At 36.3% G+C, this 17,665-nt stretch overlaps 1 protein-coding gene and 1 long non-coding RNA gene across 15 annotated transcripts; one reads left to right on the top strand and one right to left on the bottom strand.

Annotated features, from left to right (window-relative positions):
* Window positions 1-2,605: 2,605 nt before the first annotated feature.
* LOC110877748 lies at window positions 2,606-9,582 on the top strand. 14 transcript variants are annotated; one of them, XR_004866388.1, is made up of 9 exons: window positions 2,641-2,696; window positions 2,775-2,831; window positions 2,982-3,069; window positions 4,425-4,475; window positions 4,589-4,735; window positions 5,527-5,754; window positions 5,839-6,789; window positions 7,417-7,474; window positions 7,528-8,648. It is a non-coding gene; the product is annotated as an uncharacterized LOC110877748 (long non-coding RNA). The 14 variants fall into 14 exon arrangements; XR_004866386.1 differs by adding an exon at window positions 9,449-9,582 and having other exon boundaries at window positions 2,606-3,069; window positions 7,528-9,201; XR_002557257.2 differs by adding an exon at window positions 6,868-7,062 and having other exon boundaries at window positions 2,606-3,069; window positions 7,581-8,648.
* A 329-nt stretch (window positions 9,583-9,911) lies between these two features.
* Window positions 9,912-10,787, bottom strand: LOC110875740 (putative nuclease HARBI1). The gene has a single exon (XM_022123944.1). The coding sequence runs from the start codon at window positions 10,785-10,787 to the stop codon at window positions 9,912-9,914; it is 876 nt and encodes a 291-aa protein (XP_021979636.1).
* Window positions 10,788-17,665: the final 6,878 nt, after the last annotated feature.

Raw genomic sequence — 17,665 nt, 5'->3', positions numbered from 1 at the left:
TGTAAAGGGGTGCATCCGAAAAATAATCGTTCACCAATTTCTCGTGCGCTCCTGTCATAAAAATTATATAAATACGAGGAAATAAGGAATAAGGATTATAAAATTTATTAATGACAAACCTTGGCGGTCTCTGTTAATCCATATTCGTCTGGTAATAACGTTTTCAGACGAGCCCTCTTCCTCTTCCTCTTCCTCCTCCAAAAGAATCTGCGCCGCCTTTACCAAAGCGTTTGCGAAAAACATCTCCTCTTCGTCCGAAGAAGTCGGGGAACACCAAGAATTAGATGCCATTGTGGATGAAAAGATATTTTTTTATAAAAGAATGGTATAAAAATGGGAGTGTTTTTTTATAAAAATGAATGAGAATGGGAGAAATATTAAGGAAATGGTATAAAAAATGGAAGAAGAATGGGTATATATTTAAAGTGAAAAGGTTTTTTTTTTGTTTAATAATTCTAGCCATTACAACGGCTATATTGTTTGAAAATGGGCCCGTCGTATTCGTCTGTGGGGAGCCGGAAAGGACAGGACGGAAGCAGGGGGCGGTGTGGGGGACTGGCGCCGGGCCTAAACCGGCCCCCATACCGCTTGGTCTAATGGCCTTAGGCTGGAGGGTGTGGGGGCGCCACCCAACCCAGCTGGCACTCTATAGCGCCCCACCCCCGCCATCGTCCACACCCCCGGCGCTATGCCGGGGCGCCATTGGACGTCCGCCACCGTGGTAACGAGCTTGAAGGGCTTTATCAGGTGAGGCCCACAACTTGTAAACCAATCAATTTTTTTTTTTTTAATTTTGTTTAATAGGGGGCTCCTTCCACACCCTGTAAATTAAAGGGGGGCTCCATAGCTGACATGGATCTACGTGAATCCTACGTGGACTTGATAAAGCCCCATGGGGCTCCAACCACACCCCATAGCCTTAGCCATCTTTGACATTAGAACAAGTAAAAAGTTGGTATTAATGGTGATTAGTTGAGTTTAATGAGATAACAATTAAAAACTTATGTCAAAACAAAGTTGTGCCACATTCAAACTCCTGCACGTAAAGATTGAAGGTTTGGATTTTGGAATATGCGAAAACAGATAAGAAGTTGCAAATGAAGCTCAACTGAAAGAAATCGAGTGCATCCACTTCAAATATAGACCAACATACATGGTGTGTATATACGTTAATTAGTCCAATAACAAATGTAACCAAAAAAATAAGCCCATAAACTTACAAATCAGTAAAATGAGTTTACATAAGATAAAACAACGTATAACTTGAGCGAAAGAACGACTTTAAAATTCTTAAACGTTAAGACTATCCACATTCACAACCCAACTCAACCCAGTCTTTAATAAAAAAAAAAAACTAGTTTCTCTCTCTACCAAATACACAACCCAACCTAACTCAATTTTTAACACACATTCACAACCTAAATTTTTATTAAATAAATGTAAATAATAATTGAAACAATCTACTACTTCTAAGGGCATGTGTAGTCATAAAGCCCTCAAAGGGGCGTTATGCGACATGTGGCATGCCACGTCAGCAAGGGGCTTTATGGCGCGTTATGCAATTTGAGGCCGTAGTCATAAAGCCCCTGTGTAATCATTACTCAATTAATTTAATTTTCAATTTTTTAAATAATTTATAAGTTTTATAAAATAAAAAAAAACATTTCATTAAATAAAAAACACTACATTAAAATTAAAAAAAAGTTACACTAAAAAAAATTACATAAAAAACACTACATTAAAATCTCGGGTTGTTTTCTCCGCCATCTTCAAATACTCGTCGTTGATGTCGTACGTGTTTCCGTATGATAATACGCGTAAGGCGGATGTGACCTTTTGAATTGAGGTGAAGCCTAGATATCCTCGTGCGTCCATTCTTTGCTTAAAGAAATCATACCTATTTTCCAAATCATTATTAAGGCGCAAAAATAACCTTTGGCTCATCCGAAAACGTCGTCTAAAAACATTCGGTCCGTGAACCGGTGTCGCATCAAAATAGTCTTTCATCAAACGCTCGTTCGCGGCTTCACGATCTCGCAAGATATAGGTGCGTCGCAAGATGGGTCGTGGAGGGGGAGTAGGCCGAATGTGCTCAAATGCTTGTACCACAAAAGTACATGCACTCGTAACCGCTTCTTCCTCGGCCGCGTCTTCGTCGGGCGAAAAATATCTTCGGTAAATTTCGGTGAAAGACTCTTCCGACGGGGAACCCATTTTTTTTATAAGGTGACACTAGGTTTTTTAAAAATATATAGAGAATGAGAATGAGAATGTATTGAGTTGTAAAAAAAAATGGAAGAATATGAGGGTATTTATAGTGTGAAAAGTATAAAAAATTGATTTTTTTTTTATATATGACCGTTATTCAACGGTCAAAAAATTAAAAACAATTCCTTCTCGCGCCGCGATAAATTTCACGCCGTTCTTTTTTTTGGTCATGGCGCCGGGGGGGGGGGGGGGGGGGCAGTGTGGGCGGCGCTATATTGGCGCTATGGCCCATGCTCGCGCCCCACTACGTTTAACCTAATAAAGCAAAATAAGCTTAGGCCACTTGTCATCCTCTTACACCCTTAATTGCCACTTGTCCTCCCTACAGCCTCTAATTTCACAAAATCCCGCTCAAACTAAAACCCTAAACCAAAACACACGTAGATGGCTTCCTTCTCCTACAATCTTCTTTCCTTATGGCAAGATAGGTAACCTTTATTTGCTTCTTTTACTCTTCATCTCTTTCGTTGTTACTCTTCCATTTTGATTCTCCTGTATGATTGAAGGGTGTTACAATCTATACCCCTAACTCTTTGCCGTCTTCAACGTTATCGATTTCACCGGTACACATTCATTATTGATTTATCAAACATTTGCCTCATCTTGACTGTCGTATGACAAACCCTACCATTGTCATTATCATATTTGGCGATTTCATCCACGTTTGACTTGGCTGTTGCTCGCGATCTAACACCGTCGGAATCAACTGATAGCTATAACCAATGGCGGAGCACGGTGGTTTTCTAATTCATGGATCTTAAGATATGTCTATGAATCAGTTGGTTGGATGATTCTCATGGAGTAAGTTGTATTTTTATGAGATATGTCTATGAATATGTGTTAAAAAAAAGTTGAAGTTCACATATTGGATATACGTTCAAATTGTAATTTTAAACTAATCTTGAAGATCTTTTAAAAATGTTTTATTCTTTTTCGTTTTCATTTGGGGAGTTTTTGCTATTTTTTTGTTAAAAATCTTTACTCTGTTTCCCTTTAATCTAGGGATTATTTGAATTTATTATTTTTTGTTGATCAAGTGGTTTGTATATACAATTTACTAATAACTCATTTTTATACTTCAATTACCAAATGACAGTTTGTTCTTTTGTTTCAATCATGGACTTTAGGTGTAGGTATATGCTTATTGGTGTAGACTACTTCTATAAATTGTTGTGAAGATAGGTTAGGATAGTTTAATTTTTGGTTTACTTTCATGCACACCAAGTGTTTGTTGTTTTGCTTAACCCACAATTTGATTTCTTAAACTTAGATTACCGACGGTAGTTAAATTTTCGTTTCTTTCATGAACTTCGGGTGTAATCAAATTGTGATATGCATCCATATGATCTTTTTTTCTTCATGAAATTGGGTAAGATCATGTTTCTATGGAATCTCTTTTAAAGCATTCATGGGATTTGAACAGTCATTCTTAATGAAGCTTGAACATCGGAGAGATAATGATGGTGTTGGTCATTGTATATATGTCACTTACCTCCTCCTCTAAATATACATTTTTAAGTACATTGCAATGGCCACAAAACACTCGGGGTCTTATTCACATATGGTCAAGAGTCTTTTCTACTATAGTTCTGTGTCTATATTAAGCCATTCAACAAATTTCTAAACTCTCATTGGTTCAAATATTTTGTTATAAATCTGTTGTCATTGGTTTGAGAACAGTAATACTCTTAGGGTGGAGACTGGAATCAACTACAATAGCAGGTCTCATTGGTCTTTTTCTTTTACTGTCAAAGCCAACATTGGGGGAGTATGTTCTATGACCAGAATACAATTTTTTTTCGAAATTCATATGCAATGGTACAAAAAAGTTTTGAGTATAAAAATGTAATGTTGAGTGTGAAATGGAACGGTTTAAGATTCATGAAATGTAAGTGTTTGACCCACTTCCTTCTAAAGTATTTTTTTACCTATTACCTTGAAAGTAAAAATAACTCGAATCAAGTCATTCATAAGTAATTTGGTCAAAATTGTCGCCCCAATTACTTCCATAAGTTTATGAACAGGTTAGCACTTTCGAAATACACATAATTACATTAAGTTTGTATGTAATTCTTAATTTTTAATAGTCAAAATATCATAAAATTCTTGTGTTAAATGCGTAGTCTAACTCTAATCTTCATGGCTTGATGTTTCAGGTGAAATGGCTGAATAAATAGTTAAGCAAACTTTGGCCATATGTTGAAGAAGTAAGTTCTCAGTGTTGAGTATTCATTATATATAAATTTTGCTTTCAAATTAATCTGTATTTATTGGGCTCTTAAGTTTACTGATGTTTTTTTGTTAAATGCTATATGTTTAGGCTGCTCGTATTATAACTAAGGAATCCGTTGAGCCACTATTGGAAGATTATCGCCCAACTGGAATTACATCATTGAAGTTTAATAAACTCTCTCTTCGGACTGTACCCCACAACTGTTCGAACACAATGGGTCCCTGTTTCTTCAAGGTATTTTTGAAAAGTTCCGTACTGTTTATCCTTTTTACGGGTATTTTTGAAAATTGGTTAGTGCTCAATCATCTTTATTAAAGTACATGTTAGTCAAAGTGTCAAACGTTTCTAACTTTCATGCGGAAGGTTGTTAGGTAGTTACATGTAGGCCCAACAATGGGTAACGGGTCAAAACGGGTTATGAGCAAAATGAGTTTAGCCTCTAAACGGGCCATTTCAAAAAGTTTCAGCTTTGTTCAAATCAAAACAGGTTCTTACCAAAATGGGCTCGGGTTGAAATTAGTTGTTTTGGAAAAAAAAAAAAAAAAAGGTAACCAAAGATTCAAAATGGGTTCACCCATTATATAAAAAATATATATTTTTTCTAAAAATTATTTTTATTATTTAAGGTTGCTTACAATATGGAGATTTTGATCACTTGATGTAGATTCATGGTTTCAAGCGGGTTTTGTTCTTACAACGGGGATCAACAATGGGTAACGGGTCAAAACGGGTTATGAGCAAAATGAGTTTAGCCTCTAAACGGGCCGTTTCAAAAAGTTTCAGCTTTGTTCAAATCAAAACAGGTTGTTACCAAAATGGGCTCAGGTTGAAATTAGTTGTTTTGAAAAAAAAAAGGTAACCAAAGATGGGCTCAGGTTGAAATTAGTTGTTTTGGGGAAAAAAAAAGGTAACCAAAGATTCAAAATGGGTTCACCCATTATATAAAAAATATATATTTTTTCTAAAAATTATTTTTATTATTTAAGGGTTGCTTACAATGTGGAGATTTTGATCACTTGATGTAGATTCATGGTTTCAAGCGGGTTTTGTTCTTACAACGGGGATCAACAGCGCCTATGTTCTGGGATATTCAGGCGCAATCATGGTTCCGCTCAGTTGGGCAGGTGGAGTAGTGGGTTTAATCTTAGCCACAATAATATCACTCAATGCAAATGTTCTTATTACAATGCTTCATGAGTTTGGTGGCAAAAGGCATATCAGATACAGAGAAAGAATCATAGGATTCATATACGGTAATGACCAAACATACAAACTATTGTGTCTTGCACACACATGTATGTCTAGACAAATAACTGAGGTTTTTGGAACAATTGCAGACCCGAAAGCTTATTCTCTTACGTGGGTGTTGAAATATGTAAACCTTCTCATGATCAATGTCAATTATGTTATATTGGCTGGTCAGGCTCTCAAGGTACCGTCAATAAGCCCAAACTGTTTAAGATGTGACATTATCGACCCATTTACTTATGAATGGGTCAATTTGGATTGTGTTTTTTATTCCAAACCGGTAGCTAAAATGGCAAAGGGATCGAACAGGTTGGAGGTGGCACAAAGTCTGTATTACTTGCATACAACTACCTTAATTGTTTTTAAAAAAATAGTTTATTCATTGCAATAGTATTTTTAATTATAATTAACGTATTAATTATTTGTAGTACTTTTTTTAGAAATGACTAAAAGTGCTAAAGTGCGATGACATGTATTTTTAGAAATGACTAAAATGACTTGGATTAGTCAATAATTTTTAGGTATCAAACTGTTAAACGGGTCAAAATGGGTAAATGGGTAAATGGTCAAATGGGTCAAGTATGTTAAACAATGTTTTAATTGAGTTTATGGCTAATGTAGTTGGACATTCTGTTGGCTGAAAAACATTTGATGAAAGTATGTAGAAGTACGTCGACATTATGCCTGCCTTAAGCTAAAGTTAGTTAATTCTGAAACTGAATTATGTATACCAGCTATGTATTTTGTAGACCACTTTAACAAGGCTGTATAGGTAGCGATGAGCTCTGTACCAACGGGTACAAAAATTCCTAAAAAGGGTATCGATACCCAAAATACCTGGTTCGGTATGGTTCGATACCGGCATGGACCGGTATTCAGCATCACTTTAACAACGCCGGAGCCACGGTGGCTTGAGGCAGAGCTATGACAGTGGTGATGATGAACAATATGGTGGTTAGATTCTGTTTCCTTCACCTCCCTCGACCCTTTGAATTGAAGTTGTTTCAGATCGTCGTGAAGGAAATTCCGTTAGATACAAGGTAAGACCGACTATCTTTAACCATGTTATTCTAAGTTATACATTTATACCATATCTGATGCTCGATTTTGGTTGGTAGCTGGTCTAGCAACACACGGTAACAATAATGGTCTGGTACTCCGGCCAAACTGGTGAAACTCTGATTATATCAATCGGGCTAACGGCTACAATAATGAACTAATAGGTATTAGTCTGATTCTAGGGTTCCGATTACGCCCCGGTAGCTAAGACTTGATTCCGGGAAAGTACTGTATGTTGTGTATATGCAAAGAAGGTAAATTATTCAAATTAGTTTTTGTAGGACATTACTGATAAGAACATGCCTTATGTGTGCTTGGTGTTGTTACTTACTATTTTATATGTACTGTGTACACATAAAGCTTTATGTAAGTGTTCTCATTTTTGTTTTCATACTTAACATAAGTTTTGACACAGATTTCTGTTGGCCACATATCTTACTTTTGGTTTGACCTGATGATAAGTCCTAACTTGATATGGATGCTTTGAATGTATTTTGATATACTGAAAGAGAAATGAATTGTAGGCGAAATTTGAATCGAAATGATTTCCATTATTATATATGTTAAGAATGGTGAGAACTCATATGCAAAATTCATTGTTGACTTAGGTGACAATTAACGGGTCTACTCGAGTAGTCAACAAATCATTGACATCTGCGATAGAAGGTAAGTTATTCTCATGTTTGTTTTTTATTATATGGTCATCTTAATTTTTTTAGTATCAATTATATATGCGCCGAGAATTGGTCAGTGATAATTTTTAAACATGAAGGTATTCATGGATGCCCTTAACGCCTCGAATCAATTGACGAAGTTGGAGGACTCAGTGGATGTGACAATTAACATCGATTACGAGTTCTCTGCACATCGATTTTATCGAAGGAAAGACTGATTTTGGTGATCCCTTTGATGTTCCAGCGAAATGTTGGCTTCTTGCAAACTCTTCCTTTGTCAAGATAGTCCACTGTTTTCGATATCGATTTTTACTTTCAAATATCGGTCCGTACCGGTACTGGTACCTACCGTACTGTAACTGGTATTTTTGCTACCGGTATCGGCACCAAATTTTGGGAATTTCGTTACCAGTGTTTTCGGTACCGAGCTCATCCCTATAATGGATTGATTTGTCAGGTAATATTCGTGTCTATATCTTTCCCCACATAAGTTTGTTTTTCTTTTAAATTGCTATTATGCTTATTTAAATAAATGGTTCCACTTAATCATCATTATGTTTAAAAGATCTTAATAAGCTTAGGTTGGCCTAGGGATGAGCTCGGTACCAACCGGTACCAGAAATCCACAAAAGTGGTACCGGTACCGAATATACCCGGTACGTTTGGTACCGGTCTTTGAGGGTAAATACCGGTACCGAAAATGTCAAAAGTCGGTACCGAATTGGTATTGAAAATGTACCCGATTTGATAAATTCGGTACCGGTACCCGGTACCCTTTCCTCATCCCTATATTGGCAATCTCCATTTGTTTAGCACTTCTTATGGTGGTGGATAGTTATTGAAGTTAAATAATGTTCTAATTATGTTCTATTCCATTTTGCAACTTTCACCTCCTTTTGGCTACTTCTATAGCTTTGTACAGGTAATATTCATTGTATCATGTTGCAACCTTGAAGATCCTTCGTAACACAGAGATATCTTTCTAAACATATGTTTGATTGTTTCTTTTGTTAGTCAAATTAGTTTGACAAGAGGAAGCAATTTGGGGATGGTGGGTCAAAAGCTTAACATGAGATATCCAACTATAGGCTTTTCTGTAATTTTTTTAAAGAAAAATGAAACGTCGATATTTAGTAAGAGCTTATTGTATATAATGTTAGTAATTATTAGTTTATAAATATGTATAAGAGCTTATTGTATATAATGTGGTTGGCGATAGCTAAAGATGAAAGAGACTATTAAAGGTAAATATATTAGCTTTGTTCGAGCAATTTAGGAAAATGTGGTGCCTAAAAAAATCTTTAACGACTTGTGATTTTTTCTTATTCATTTCTTTCAATTCATTGTTCCTTAATTTTAAGGAATAGAACGTTTTTCTTTTTTTTCATTTAAAAGTTTATTGAACACTGCTAAGTAAATGGCAAATTCAAATTTAAATTTGAAGATAATGAATATGGGGTTTGGATGTTAATTTCTCCTCCGTTCATTAATTACATGTTTGTGGTAGGCTGAAGGTGTTGTTTCATCCAGCATTCAACCTCTTTAGAATACAAATATATTTGTGAGTAGAAACTCTGATTACTGTGTTTGCTTTCTCATCATGCCATTACATTCTCATATTCAGTTTTGATTAATTAACCATGCTTAAATGTATGAGAACTATATTGGAGAAGTTCTTAGTGCTGAAGAGAAGATTCTTGGGGCTCAATATGATATCAGGTGATAAAACACAATAAAGCTTTGGTGATAAAACATAAGAATCAAAGAACCCTTATCAGGGTTTGTAGCTTTTTTTATTATTATATTTGTTGTGACCATCAAACGTTAATATTGACATATAACATGCCTTATCGTCTAAATGCAGTTTACTATATAAGAAACACATTAAATAATGTGACGTTTAGACATGGTTTTCTTTTGACATGCTCTACTGCTGACACTCCCCTTAAACAATGTCTCTTTCAAGCCCGCTAACACTCCCCTCAAACTTCCTGATTACTTTAACATTGGAGGCGTTTTTCATGTTGGAAGCATATCTGATAGACCAACTGGTGGCGGTCTTTATGAAGATACGTCGGTTAGACTAGAAGGTATGGTTTGGCTCATCCCCATGGGGATGAGCCTCCACGTAGGCGCCACATATGCGGCTAGCATGGGATGAGCCAAATTGAAGATGGAGGGGGATGGAGGATGGGGCCCCACCACATATTTTTTATTGTTTAATTCATTTTAATTGTTTAACTTTTATTTATTTAACTTTTTTTTTTATAAAAAGTATTCGACATTTAAATAAAAATACTACTAAAAGGAAGATAATAAAATCCATTACATAACATAAATAAAAATTACATAACCTAAAAAATAAAAAATTACGCTACCTAAAATTTGAAAAAAAAAAAGACTAGATTTAAAAATTTAAAACAAACACACTACTCGTCTTCGTCTTCGTCTTCGGCTCCGTCACCGTCCACCATGTTAACGTTGTTCCAAATATGTTCTACCAAATCTTGTTGAAGGTTTGCATGCGTGAAGTCGTTTGTTAGCGAGAACGAGTTTAAATCCTGTTGTGGGGGATCAACCGGGACAGTGTTCCCCCAAGCTGCATTCTCATCATACTCACAAATCGCCCGACCTTCGTCTTCAATAATCATGTTATGGAGCAAAATGCAAGCGTACATACAAAGACGCAGCCTTTTTGGGGTGAACGCACGTGCCGGTTGTGCAACGATGGCCCATTTTTTTTGTAAGACACCAAAAGCACGTTCGATGTCTTTTCTTGCAGCTTCTTGACGCTTGGCAAATTTTTTCCGTTTTTCGTCCTCGGGATATGGAATAGTCTTCACAATTGTAGACCAAGACGGATATATCCCGTCAGCAAGATAATACCCACGTCTATACTCAACCCCAGAAACTGTAAAACGTGTGTCCGGTCCCGTTCCATTAACGACATCGGTAAAGATGGCCGATTGGTATAACACGTTGAGGTCGTTGAGTGAACCAGGGAGACCAAAGAAAGAATGCCATATCCACAAATCTTGTGATGCCACAGCTTCAAGTATCACGGTTGGATATCCGTGATCACCTCGCGTATATTGGCCGCGCCACGCAGTCGGGCAATTATGCCACCCCCAATGCATACAATCAATGCTACCAAGCATTCCCGGAAACCCGTGCCTTGCTTCATGAGCTTGGTACAACTGTTGAACATCATACGCGTTTGGTTTCCGCAAATATTTTTTGCTATACAGTTTCACCACATTATGGCAAAACCGATACAAACATTCCCGCGTAGTTCTTGCCGACATCTGTAAGTACTCGTCCAAAGCGTCGGCCACTGTAACACCCCAAAACTCGTATTATTAATACGTAGGTACGTTGCCATGTTAATTAAATGAAATACAATAACTAGGTTATTAAACTTAGTTAAAAGCCTAACAAAATAAGTAAAGGAATGAAACTTGTGGCAACTATGATGGTATGATAAACTTGAGGGACTAGATTTGCCAAATTTGAAACTGAATTTAATTAAAACAAAAATCACACACACACAAGGAGTGTGTGTGCGTGAGAACGATCAGGAGAAAAGAAAGAAAGGGGTGAAACCCTAATTCAAGAAAAACCTTCAAATTGAAGGGGGAAGTAAGCCCTAATCTGATGCATGGACTTATATTCTTGATCATCTAAGAGTTCTCTACATAAGGTATGTTGAAATTTGTAATTTGGTGAAGTTGTATGAAGTGGGTTATGATTAATCCGTGAATTTATATGAAATTGAGCATGATTGTGTATTAGAATCACCAAATAGAACTTGTGTTGGGAAGGATTTTAAGTAATTTGATGATTAGAAGTGAAACCCACTTCTATGGTGAAGATGATGACATAGGTGTTTCACCCATGTCAAATCCTTGCTTGAATCATCAATGTGTATGTTGTATGTAATGGACTATTGCTAGATAGGTTGAGTATGGTATGTAATTTAGTTTATTCTAGTTTCATTTGATGAATTATGTATGAACTTGGAAGATCATGCATAAATTAGTTGTACATTGTGCATAGCTAGTAGTACGCACGCCAAGTGTTTGATGAAATGTCTAGGTGAAGTTAGGATGTGAGATTGTATGAAATGGCTTGACATATATGAATGAAACATGATAATGATGTAATTAGTAGTATACTAACTTGAGGAATGTGCTTTAGATGGAACTCATACAAGAATTCGGGTTGAATGTATGTGTTGGTCAAGCCTATGCATTAGAAGCTTGTACATTGTGCTTGAACGGGCGATGCTCCCCATGTGTTTTTATTAATCACTTAATTTCAATCAAGAAGTGAATGTGTACTAAATATATAATATATGACCATGCTAGTAAAGGATGATGTTATGAATTACGTTAGGTTGTCTAACTGAACAATGTGGTTGACAATTTATGTTGTATGCGTGTTAATGAAAGTTAATGTAGATAAGAGCTGGAAAATGTGTATTAATATGAATAAGCATGAGTACTAACATTATTATGGCATGACGACATGAAAGGATAGGAACCACACTAGCATGGACCAAGCATGAAAGGCTAACGGGTCGAAATGGGGCAAGGAAGCGGTTACGAACATGGATGCACGAGGTAAGTGATTTCCGTAATCACTTCGTAGTACAAGTAAGTAATAAAGTGTTGTAATGAATTAAATATGATGTTTGAGGTCAAATATGTGTTAAGGTCTTTCGTCGTAAATGATGGGTTTAAGGTTGACCAAAATGCCCATGATGGGTATTTTGGGGTAAACGAACTTAAAAGTGGTTTAGAAGCAAGTTATTGGATTAGAGTAATGTTTTGGACAGGCATGGAAGTGGGGATGATGGTTTGGTCAGTCATAGACCAATTAATGCGCGAATACCCTTAACGGGTCAAATAGTTAGAAAATAGTTAAGTCGAATGTATGTAAGTTAAGGATTTCCGTAATCCGGAGGTAAGATTTTATGTTCATATGATAGAATGTGAATTTACAAGCATGTAGGAAGAAACGGGAGGTCAAACGGGTAAACGGTTCAAAAGTTACGTGCGTTTTAGTGCGTACGGACGACGAAACGAACCTGCAGAAAACTGCAAAAACTAGAGGGCGTCGCCGACGGGTAGGGGGCCCAAAGGTGGGATCCTAAAGAATATGTAGTAATATGGTACCCAAAGGTGGGATCCTAAAGAATATGTAGTAATATGGTACCCAAAGGTGGGATCCTAAAGAATATGTAGTAATATGGTACCCAAAGGTGGGATCCTAAAGAATATGTAGTAATATGGTACCCAAAGGTGGGATCCTAAAGAATATGTAGTAATATGGTACCCAAAGGTGGGATCCTAAAGAATATGTAGTAATATGGTACCCAAAGGTGGGATCCTAAAGAATATGTAGTAATATGGTACCCAAAGGTGGGATCCTAAAGAATATGTAGTAATATGGTAGCCAAAGGTGGGATCCTAAAGAATATGTAGTAATATGGTACCCAAAGGTGGGATCCTAAAGAATATGTAGTAATATGGTACCCAAAGGTGGGATCCTAAAGAATATGTAGTAATATGGTACCCAAAGGTGGGATCCTAAAGAATATGTAGTAATATGGTACCCAAAGGTGGGATCCTAAAGAATATGTAGTAATATGGTACCCAAAGGTGGGATCCTAAAGAATATGTAGTAATATGGTACCTAAATGTGGGATTCTAAGTTAAGAATTTCCTTAAGTAGATACGTATGAAGGTATGTATGTATGTATGTGTGAATATAAGTGGTATGTATGAATGAATGTATGTATGTATGTATGTAGGTGTGTATGTAGGTAGTATGTGTATGTGTATATATATATCCAAGTGAGTATGTACGAAAGTGTGTGCACGTATGTAGGGTTGTGAGAAGGCATGTAATAGGTATGTATGTAGACATGTATGCATGTATGTATGTAGGTATGCACGTATGTAGGAACGTACGTATGAATGTAGGTACGTAGGTTTGTAAGCAGTTATGTGTGAACGGATGCACATATGTAAGTATGTATGAAAGTATATACGCATGTATTCAATGAAATTGAGTATTGACGATAATAATAGTGTGCCTTGTGAACGAAGTGTAACGCAGGTACAATGAGAAAGTCTCACCACGGAATGTACGATCAAATGGAAAGCTGGGATGTAAAGAATTAACGGAACAAAAAGTAAACGTGAATAAATCTTGTATGTTTATAATGCGTACTAATGTTATGAATTTAATGTGGTGAGCGCAGGTAGTACGAGTCATGAGGATCATCAAGGAACAGAGATCGAGGATCGAGTCACTAGTGAGATTGTACGGGAACGTTGATGTATATAATGTAGTAAACATAAGCTATGTTTCTACTTAGTAAATAAGTCGATTGATGGATTTATGTGAAAGAGTTATGTTAAAGTTAATTTTTAAATAAGTTAAGGTGTTTATAATGAAAGAAAGTTTATGGCTTGAACTTCCGCTGCGACTTTTAGTCAAATACGTATCAGGGTCTTACAAGTTGGTATCAGAGCCCTGGTTTGAGCGAATCAAGTACGAGAAGATAAATACTTGAACTCAAACCTGTGTGCTCTTGTGATAAAGAACCCGTACAATCCATGACTCGATCAAGATCTAAAGGTAGAAATGGAATGAAAGCATGTATGAATACATTCATATAAAGAAACTAACGGTTTTATATGTGCAAGGTAAACATAAGTGTCTGAAGAGGATGGTCCGTGGATGCAGGATAGGATGAATACTAAGGCTGGCAAAGGTGTAAATAAGCTAATGAACCCCAGGTACACACTATTAATATGTATGGGTATCAATGTTGAAAGAAAAAGGAAGAAATCTCCTTGGGAAGGTAATTATTAAACGAAAGGCAATGATGTGGTCTTGGGGAAATTTTAGAAATGTGTACGAAACTGAAACCCATTTCTCGGACATAAGGCGATGATTACACGAAGGCACGAAACTAGTATGTGGATTGCGCACCTGGCCAGTACGCAAGAAGCATATGACGTTCGTGAGACCGTGGTAATTATCGCAGGTGTGTCCGGTAGAACTGGGTAACAGGTGGGCGTGCGGTGAAATGGGTAGTAAGACTCTCGGGAAATTGAGAGTACTATGTAAGAGTGAAAAGTATGAGTGATAAGAATGAAGAATGTTGAATCCGTAAGACAATACGGATCAGCAATGTATGAATGAAATGTTTGAATCCGCGAGACGGATTCAAAGAATGAAAGATGCGAATGCAATGTTTGAATCCGCAAGACGGATTCAAAACATAGAAGGTACGAAAGGTATGAATAATGCATTCGAATCCGCGAAACATATTTAAGGTATAAAAGACGAAACTAGTCTACATAAGAAGTGTCGATAGTCTGACCGTGATTGTGTTAAATGAGTCATATGGGCAAATGTAAAGTAAAGAAATAAAAGAATGATCGTAATGAGCATGCAGACCTAAGTTATAAAACGAAAGAAGGAAGTTTTGAACAAGGTATGTGTTAAATGTGTTAGAAATCGACTCTTAGAAGTCAGAATGAATGACGGGCTATGACCGAGACAATGGTTTAAGTATGAACAAAAAGGGTAAGTTTGTTAAGAATACTAAAACGACGTAATGAATGTCTTTGCAAGTAAGTATGAATGGAAAGAAGTACGAAGAGTACCTCAATACATCTATGGTAAGTAAGAAATGACAGCCTGACCTGGAAAGGGTCAAACTGCAAAGGTTGATGAAATGAGGAACCAGAATAAAAGAATTGCATGTAAGGAATGAAATGCGGAATGTGTTAAAGTTTGTACGTAGGACGTTGAAAAAGGAAATATAGGTGAGTAATCACCTAGTATAATGAATGCTTGAATGAAATGTGCTAACCGCTAAAATTGTAGATTATAATGTTAGGAACTCTTGATGTGATGAAACCAAACGAATTGGTGGAAGGATGTGCACGGGTGAAAGCGCATTACGCGGATGAATGAAATCTAGCCTGGTATGACTAGTACTCGTGAAGAATGCGGATCGATCTGGGTTGCAGATCGTCAATGGATGATATGAGATGAGGTCAGTAAAAAGTTTAACTTGTGTTAGATAAGTATGAATTGGTTAATTGGGTACGACCTACGAAATGAATGATGGAATGGGTATGGTATAATATGGGAAGTTTGATTTTTTTTTTATTTTTTTTAGCTGACTATAGAAGAGTAGAATGAGCTAACTATGGAGTTAAGCATGTAGGTGTAACTATGAAGTAGTAGTTTTGTTGAGATAACAAAACAAGGACTGAATGCTATATGATGTATATGAATAGAATGTAAATCTTAAAAGATGAGATGGAGACATTAAGTCTTTTATAATCGGGTCAATGAAATGAGGATGGTAGGTGAAAGTATGGTATGAAAAGTATAGACTTGTTAGAAAGAAGTCGGTAATGTGAATAATATATGAGTAAAGAATGGATAGTTTACCTATTATTATGATGTACCTATCAAATTAAGCATAGAAGAGGTATGTGTAAATGATGAATTTAGATCGCATAGTCAACAAGATAATATGAAATTTGAAATAAACAGGAAGGAATGTTATTAATAGGATGTTGAAATTGTTTCAAGTAAACAAAACGGTGTATTGTACATGATATACGAGTATTAGAATGGGGAAGGAACCATTAGCTGTGAAATGGGTTAAAAACTAACGCTATTAGTGAAAGTGACACCAATAAGAACTCCGAGATGGGTTCTTGAAAGCAGAAGATTGTCACTAAGATGGGCAAGAGGTCGTATGGGGCAAAGTGAAAGAATAGTTGTGTTTAATGGAAATGAGAAAGGTTTCGGGGACGAAACCTTCTTTAAGGGGGGTAGACTTGTAACACCCCAAAACTCGTATTATTAATACGTAGGTACGTTGCCATGTTAATTAAATGAAATACAATAACTAGGTTATTAAACTTAGTTAAAAGCCTAACAAAATAAGTAAAGGAATGAAACTTGTGGCAACTATGATGGTATGATAAACTTGAGGGACTAGATTTGCCAAATTTGAAACTGAATTTAATTAAAACAAAAATCACACACACACAAGGAGTGTGTGTGCGTGAGAACGATCAGGAGAAAAGAAAGAAAGGGGTGAAACCCTAATTCAAGAAAAACCTTCAAATTGAAGGGGGAAGTAAGCCCTAATCTGATGCATGGACTTATATTCTTGATCATCTAAGAGTTCTCTACATAAGGTATGTTGAAATTTGTAATTTGGTGAAGTTGTATGAAGTGGGTTATGATTAATCCGTGAATTTATATGAAATTGAGCATGATTGTGTATTAGAATCACCAAATAGAACTTGTGTTGGGAAGGATTTTAAGTAATTTGATGATTAGAAGTGAAACCCACTTCTATGGTGAAGATGATGACATAGGTGTTTCACCCATGTCAAATCCTTGCTTGAATCATCAATGTGTATGTTGTATGTAATGGACTATTGCTAGATAGGTTGAGTATGGTATGTAATTTAGTTTATTCTAGTTTCATTTGATGAATTATGTATGAACTTGGAAGATCATGCATAAATTAGTTGTACATTGTGCATAGCTAGTAGTACGCACGCCAAGTGTTTGATGAAATGTCTAGGTGAAGTTAGGATGTGAGATTGTATGAAATGGCTTGACATATATGAATGAAACATGATAATGATGTAATTAGTAGTATACTAACTTGAGGAATGTGCTTTAGATGGAACTCATACAAGAATTTGGGTTGAATGTATGTGTTGGTCAAGCCTATGCATTAGAAGCTTGTACATTGTGCTTGAACGGGCGATGCTCCCCATGTGTTTTTATTAATCACTTAATTTCAATCAAGAAGTGAATGTGTACTAAATATATAATATATGACCATGCTAGTAAAGGATGATGTTATGAATTACGTTAGGTTGTCTAACTGAACAATGTGGTTGACAATTTATGTTGTATGCGTGTTAATGAAAGTTAATGTAGATAAGAGCTGGAAAATGTGTATTAATATGAATAAGCATGAGTACTAACATTATTATGGCATGACGACATGAAAGGATAGGAACCACACTAGCATGGACCAAGCATGAAAGGCTAACGGGTCGAAATGGGGCAAGGAAGCGGTTACGAACATGGATGCACGAGGTAAGTGATTTCCGTA

Source organism: Helianthus annuus, chromosome 9 (genome assembly GCF_002127325.2).
Source record: "Helianthus annuus cultivar XRQ/B chromosome 9, HanXRQr2.0-SUNRISE, whole genome shotgun sequence".
NCBI lineage: Eukaryota > Viridiplantae > Streptophyta > Magnoliopsida > Asterales > Asteraceae > Helianthus > Helianthus annuus.
Note: the sequence above shows the minus strand (reverse complement) of the source record. Positions and strands in the feature narration are given on the sequence as shown.